The sequence below is a fragment of the Hordeum vulgare genome, chromosome 5H (assembly GCF_904849725.1).
Source record: "Hordeum vulgare subsp. vulgare chromosome 5H, MorexV3_pseudomolecules_assembly, whole genome shotgun sequence".
NCBI classification, from domain to species: Eukaryota; Viridiplantae; Streptophyta; class Magnoliopsida; order Poales; family Poaceae; genus Hordeum; species Hordeum vulgare.
The window spans coordinates 380509516-380517045 of NC_058522.1; the positions used below are offsets into that span (position 1 = coordinate 380509516).

At 45.8% G+C, this 7530-nt stretch overlaps 1 protein-coding gene across 2 annotated transcripts; it reads right to left on the reverse strand.

Annotated features, from left to right (window-relative positions):
• Positions 1–338: 338 nt before the first annotated feature.
• Positions 339–5038, reverse strand: LOC123395676 (glucose-1-phosphate adenylyltransferase small subunit 1, chloroplastic/amyloplastic). 2 transcript variants are annotated; one of them, XM_045090707.1, is made up of 10 exons: positions 4649–5038; positions 3801–4097; positions 2702–2971; positions 2398–2577; positions 2120–2223; positions 1919–2030; positions 1658–1756; positions 1455–1574; positions 907–1052; positions 339–632 (listed from the first exon to the last, which is right to left on the reverse strand). In XM_045090707.1, exons 1-9 carry the CDS (start codon positions 4856–4858, stop codon positions 936–938), a joined length of 1509 nt encoding a protein of 502 aa, XP_044946642.1. In that variant the 5' UTR covers positions 4859–5038; the 3' UTR covers positions 339–632; positions 907–935. The 2 variants fall into 2 exon arrangements, with proteins under 2 accessions (XP_044946642.1, XP_044946641.1); XM_045090706.1 differs by having other exon boundaries at positions 902–1052.
• Between the last annotated feature and the right edge of the window lie 2492 nt (positions 5039–7530).

The window sequence follows — 7530 nt, forward strand, 5'->3', positions numbered from 1 at the left end:
TTGAATTTAGGAACTGTTTGGTTCAGTTCCAGAGAAAGTTGCTTGAGTCAGGCACCATTCGCACGCGTCTGATTTTGGAGGCCTGGGGTGGAGATCGCTGTCTGGCTGAGCAGCTGCCTGTCAGGCCTCTATCCAAACAGGCTCTTATTATGTGTGCAAATATGTAGTACTTTCCCTTGCAAAAAATAATTGTAGTACTTAAACTAAAACTTAGAATAATTGATAAAATATTTTAGGGAGTTGACTTTTAAGGATTCCGCTAGTGACCATTTTTATTTAACTTCTAGTTTGAGAAGCCTTTTGAGGGGCTAAATTACCGGGGATGGACTAGAGATGCTCTAAGCGATGCAAATAAGCACCGGATGTCCAGTTCAAGCGTAGAAACTGTACAAAAGGACATAATTGTACATGCCAAAACATCCAGATACCTAATGCAATTCTCATACTTCAACTTCAAAACATTTGCTCATATACTAGTTAACAGTGCAATTCTCAGTTTTATTATGGCCTTGAGTGGTGGCCACTGTTTTATTCTTTCCGCCGACGACACTTCCATGCAGAGATTGGTGAACTTGCTGCATGGGAAACCAGTCATGGATGCATTGGAGGTCACGGTAATTCTGCAAGCCAACCTGCAGTGCAGGGAAAGGGTCAGTTTCGAAAGTGTAGTATGATTGCCGTGCGTGCAAACGGAATGAAAGAATTAGCCACTTAAGTAAAGGCATAAGGATGCAGTTAGCTGTCCCTGGCATTTGCTAGTGCAGTTGATCTAAGGTTATGGCACAGAACAAATTTGATAAAATAACAAAGAAAAGAGCATGTCGGAAATTTTTGGTGGAGTGCAGAAACCATAATAAGAAGCATCAAGACAAGAATTTTTTGTTTGCGCGAGCGAGGGTACCTCACTTATATACATGGCGATGACGGCTGCATCTCTATATGACTGTCCCGCTAGGAATTAAGGCGTCCTTAATCACGGTGACAATGCCACTTTTGATGAAGTATCCATCACTCTCCCTTGAAGCTTCTTGGATATCATCAACATTGATTATCTGTAAAAGCAGCACACTATTTAGGATCTAACGTTACTAACCACAATAAACATGGCGTAGTATTCATTTTCAGTACTCCCTCCATATTATAAAGTTGCACTAAGTGAGCAACCAGCAATATGGATCGGAGGGAGTAGTAAAGTAGAGTTTTTTAAGCAAGCATACAGAATAATGCATTAGTATTTGGTAACATAAAGAAGATTGAAATCGGTGCTTCAGGGCACATTCTTGCAAATATCCTATCATTAACAAGAAACTGATAATGACCAAGAAAAATCTATGAGTCTATTTATGTTCAGATAGAGCCCCCTCTTGTTTTCGCCCCAGAGTAATGAGTAGTTAAACAGAGCATACATGAAAATACGGGTTGACTGGCAGGAGGTAGAGATGTATATGAAGTACCTTCACATTTTCTCCGATTCGAGCATTTTTGTCAATTATTGCTTTTTTGATGTGTGTATTTTTTCCAATACCGATGGGAATGCCGCCAGTTTCAGAAAGGACTTTCTTGTCATTTTCTGTCTGCACAAAAAAAGACAACTATGTTCTCACAATGCTTTCATGGCGGTATTCGTTAACAGGGAGTCTGTTTGATTATATTTCACCTCATAATAGTCTGCACCCATTAACAGGGAGTCCTCTATTACTGCGCCTTCCGATATGCACGAGCGTAGTCCAACAACAGAATGGTTGATTTTACAATGCTAGCCAAAAGGAGAAAAATAAATACAAGATAATGAACTTTAGAAAGCCCATGCACTGAAGCACGAGGAACTAAACTTGAGGGAGGACAAGATATCCAATGGATAACCTATAAGGTCCTCAACATGTTGTGACCTAGAGTCTCAAGGGAAAAGGCAGCTTACATTGATAACGCAACCTTCACCGATAACACTGTCAGTCACATCAGCGTCAAGGACCTTCGAAGGAGGCAAGTATCGAGATTGTGTATAAATTGGGGCAGAACGGTCATAGAAGCTGGACACAAGTTTTTACAAAAAGTGAGTAATAGGTAGTGAATCTAGCAAAATGTACCTCCTAACATTTTTGAACTGTAGAATATCTACCTAAAATCTGGTACTGGCTTCTTGGTTATTCCCAAGTTTGCATTGTAAAATGCTTCAATAGTCCCAATATCTTCCCAGTAACCATCATATAGGTAAGCTTGCACCTGTCACAGACAATATCAGTCTAAGCAAACAAAATATATGGGATATGAACACCAGAAACAAATTGAAGTAACTACAAAATATGAAGGAGTTTCACCATGTTTCACAAGATAAAAGTTACAGCAGTGAAAATAATAAGAATAATATGCACTACAAGCTTCAAGAGCATAGCGTACCCTCATTCCAATTTCTGTTGCACCAGGAATAACCTCACTTCCAAAGTCATTTGCTGAAGGAAAATTGTCACGAAGAAGCCGAAGCATCGCATCTTTGCTAAAAACATAGATTCCCATGCTAGCAATATAAGGCAATTCCTTGGCCCTCTCAGAATCAAGGCCCAGTATGGTGGTGTCAACCTGCAAGATTGTGACATGTCAACTGAAAAAACTAACTGCACAAGCATATATGATTTCGGCTGCTTAAGGTGTATTGTATGTTTTTTTTTGAATTAGACGCAGAAAATGCTACTCAGGTGCACACCATCATTGCCTTCAACTTCTCTCCTTTTGGTTTTTCTGAGAACTCAACAATTCTCCCTTCATCGTCAATTTTCATCAGGCCAAATGCAGTTGCGCGCTCCTCATCCATTGGCAGGGCAGCCACAGTAATATCAGCATCTGTTTCTCTGTGTGCTTGAATGAATTTTTGGTAGTCCATACGGTATAGGTGATCTCCAGCCAGAATAAGGAACTCCATAACATTGTGTTCCTCAAACAGCCATAAGTACTGCCGCACGGCATCTGCGGTACCCTGATTTGGGAGAAGGCAAGAGAATCAAAACTCAATGGTTCAAGAATATACTAACATAAAAAGAACATAACATGTCAGGCCTCAGGGGATAACATAAGGGTGTTCGCAGCATCTATTGTTATGCATCATTGTGAACTTGATTTTTTTATTCCAGGGAAAGTGCAGGACCCTCCAAGTTCATGAACGCTCCTAAACGATTTGTCTGAATGCTTCTAAAATATAAATTCAACTTATTAAATGTTTAACTGTTCCCTGGAACAGAAGTACAACAGGGTGTGTAAACTGTGAAAAGAAAAATGCAGTTTAACAACATACCACAATCTATCAAAATTTCAGATTCTGAAGACTTTTAACACGGTTTTGCCCTGATTTTGCATTTTGCTTATTTATGTTAGATAGGATCGGCATGTTGTGTCGACGATTCGTAAAAGATTGTGTAAAGATCAAAGTGTATCATTGACGATCATGTACAAACTTCTCTTGTCCATCTATTCCATTCCTCCTCGTCGTCCGGATATTTTTGAACCCTAGTCGTCACCTCACACCTTGCCTAATGGAACCCATCGGAAAACGAGGGTCGAAAGCTTCTAAAAGGGATATTCCAGACAAATTTCCACTAAACAGGGTAATTAGTGTCACAAATGCATATCTAGGGGGTAAAATGTGGAATTCACTCTTATTTTTATGCATTTTGCAACTACATTTACTTTTCATTTGAAGTTTTAAATTCTTGACCTGCTTGATACAAAACTTGAGCTCTTACATGAACACAAAGTAATATTTCGAGATTGATACACACTATACAGAAGATGAATCTCGACCAATGTACCTGAAACCAGTTAGGATTCTCCGGGCTCTGCTGCGCGGCGAGAACTTCAACAAAACCGTCATTCTTGTACCCGCCAATGTTGTTCCCATAGGCCCTCGAGAGGTGGCGGTTGAGCGACGCGGAGTTGAACTGCGTCAGCACATAGATCTTGGACACATTGCTGTTGAGGCAGTTGCTGACCGGGATATCTATGAGCCTGTAGTTGGCACCCAGCGGCACCGCAGGCTTGGCCCTCTTCTTGGTCAGCGGGTACAGCCTTGTCCCGGCGCCACCACCCAGGATGATCCCAAGAACACTCTGCAGCGGTAAATGGATCCTATCAACTGGATGTGACATGAACATATCATGGCAAAACAAACACTCGAAACATTAACCGAATGAACTGCAGTCTCGGGTTTATGTACTTCTACCACAGAGTTTAATAAATTAAAATGCATTTTTATTATTTAGTAGTAGAGTCTTCAGATCTTGAGTGAATAATATTATAAACTTCTGAATAGAAGGCATGGAGTAAATAATTCTAAGCCTTCCCCCATTTCATGGATCATAATCTATAGACTCCACCCCCAATGCGGCAGCCGACAGAACCATCGTGAGATCAACGGAAAGGCGCGAGAAAACACGCCCCATCTGCTCATCCAAACGCGCCAAGCAGAAGGAGTAGATAAAATAAAAATAAGGGAGACGCATCGAAACGCCAACTCCGAGTGTGCGTGCGCACGAGCCTTTTCCCGCGTAATAATCACGAAAGGGACGGCTAAAAGTCGCATGATAAAGTGCGGAGGAAGGTAAATGCCAATCAAAAAAAAAAAGTGTGGAAGAAGGTGATGGGCGTGATCGCGCATTACCGTGCTGGCGTCCGGATCGAGGCACGTCTGGGAGTTGCGCGAGTCGGACACGGCCCGGGGCGAGAACAGGGGACGCGGCCTCCCCGCCACCGCCCGCAGCCGCCGCCCGCCATCGGGGGCAGCGCGGCGAGGAGAGGATGCGGAGGGTGCCGGCGCCGGGATCGGTGCCCCGTACGTGGCGGCCGTCGCCGTCGCCATCGCCATCGCCATCGGGGGCAAGAGAGTGACGGGTTGGGGCGGTGGCAGCGACGGCCGAGAGAAAGTGAGGGGAGGCGGGGCTGGCGGCAGGGCAGGACAGGAACTGCTGGGGAGTGTTGGACGGACGCTTCTCCCTTTCAGCGGCTGTGAGAGTTTCCAGCTTCTTTTTTCCGCTTTCCGTTCTTCCTTTCCTGTCAGGGCATGGCATGGCTTGTCGGCATTTATGGTTGTGTTTGTCCATGTGCCGCGATGGCGTGTGCGGTCCAGATGAGCCTCGGACCAACGGCTCTGCTCGCGCACACGTGTCTACTATATCTCACGTTTTCTTTTTGATTTTGACAGGAATATTCTGCAGTGAGCATATCTCTCAGGCCAACTTTGTTTTCTGTTTTTTGAGGTTCGGGCCAATTCTGATGTTCACACGGTGTGTGTCTACAACCCCTAAGAAAACATATCCAAATTCAAAATACACATCAATTTTGTTTCTCAATGTGCACAAGGTATGCAGCGGCGAGGGCGACACAGCACCACGGTCGAAGAGCGACTCCTTGAGCTGCCGTGCATACTCCATGTCTGTCCACGCGGCTGCGGCTCCTCCTCGTGGTCGATGACCACCTCCTCCTTAACCGTGGGTGCAGGCGGAGTGATGGGCGCCGACAGGCGCAGAGAGCATGGGTGGCAGCATCACGATCCACACAGCGTCGGGATCCACTTTGTCGGTGCCGAGAACTAGTCGAATCCATTGTCGGACTTACCCGTCTTTAGGTGTGTGCACGAGAGGAGCGAAGGGGAGAGGGGAAGAGGAGAGGTTGCGGTGCGCATACCGGAGATGGGGTTTGTTGGCGAAGCCACCTTGCTTAGATGGACCAGCGATGGACCGGCGATGTCATGAGATGGATCGGCGCCGCTTCATTGCGTGCGTAGTTGGCGGAGTAGACTTCTTGGTCATCATGTTTGCAGTGAAGAATCATTGGTCAGTCGTCAGGTCATAGCGGCATGATCGACATGGATGCATGCAGGCGGTTGTCCGACCCTATTGTAATGCCCTCGATGTGATCATATCCTTATTTTGGCACGAGGGCCTCGACAGGGATATAAGCGCATCTCGTCGTTTCACAAGAATGGATATCGTTACAAGTACATGTAAAGAAGAGATGAGTATATGAAATTGGCTTACACTCGCCACGAGCTAATCATGATCATCTCAATACAAACATACATTCACTCACGAGTCAGAAGAGCAAGGTCCGACTACGGACGAAATCAAACGATAAAACAACATCCATCCTTGCTATCCCAAGCTGCCGGCCAGGAACCCATCCTATGGCCGATGATGAAGAAGAAGAAGAAACTCCAAATAGAAAAATCATCGCGCTCATGTCAAAGTATCGCTTTACTTGTACATGCAACTATTGTTGTAGTTTGTGAGCTACAGGGACTCAACAATCTCATTTTCAAAGGTATCAAGACTAGCAAAGCTTAATGGGTGAGGTATGGTTAAGTAGTGAGGTTGCAGCAAGCAACTAAGCATTTATTTGAATGGCTAACTTACGAGTACAAGAATAAGAGGGGATGATCTATGCATAAACGGACGTGAACTAATAATGATCAAGAAATGATCCTCAACACCTACTAACAAGTCAAGCATAACCCCACCGTGTCCTTTCTCGGACGCAGAACTCACGAGAAGAGACAGCCATGGTTACGTACCCAGTTGGCATATTTTAATTGAGTTTACTTCAAGTTTGCTATGACCAGGTGTTAAACAAAGTTTTCCAAGTTGCCACATAACCACGGGCACATCTTTTCAAAAGATTCCACCATGTAGGATGTTGGAAATATGCCCTAGAGTTAATAATAAAGTGGTTATTATTATATTTCCTTGCTCATGATAATCGTTTATTATCCATGTTATAATTGAATTGATTGGAAACTAAAATACATTTGTCGGTACATAAACAACAATGTGTCCCTAGTATGCCTCTACTCAACTAGCTTGTTGATCAAAGATGGCTAAGATTTTCTAACCATAGACGTGCACTACTGGAATCCAGTTCTTTGCCGTCAGCCAGGTCTTTGCCGTCTGCTGGCTGATGGCAAAGAACCTCTTCGCCGTCAGTTGACACAAGGCGGACGACAAAGGGCTGACTGATGGCAAAAATACTATTTGCCATGTGTAGGCCCTTTGTCGTTTGCCAGGGGACGGCAAAGAGACCCAGGGCAGACGACAAAGAGGACGGGTGTGTCCCATGCCTGCCGTGTTCGACGGAAGGCTAACTTTGCCATGTGTCGGCCTTTGTCGTCTGCCGTGGGGCCCTTTGCCGTCGGGGAGCGGACGGCAAAGGGGCCGACCGTGTAACGGCCGTCTACTCCCCCTCGCGCTCACTTTCTCTCTCTTCCCCCACACCGTCTCTCTCTCCCCCCACACTGTCTCTCTCTCCCCCTCGCGCTCACTGTCACTTGCCCCCGTCGCCGCCCCGCCTCGCTCCCACCGGCGACCCCCTCCCCGCGGCAACCCCTCCCCGCGGCCACCCCGGCCCCTCCCCGCGGCCACCCCGGCCCCTCCCCGCGGCGACCCCTCCCCGCGGCCACCCCCTCCCCGCGGCCCTCCTCCCCCACCACCACACCTCCTCCCTGGTGAGTTCATTTTCTTTCATTTTCTTCTTTTCTTCATTTCATTGCAT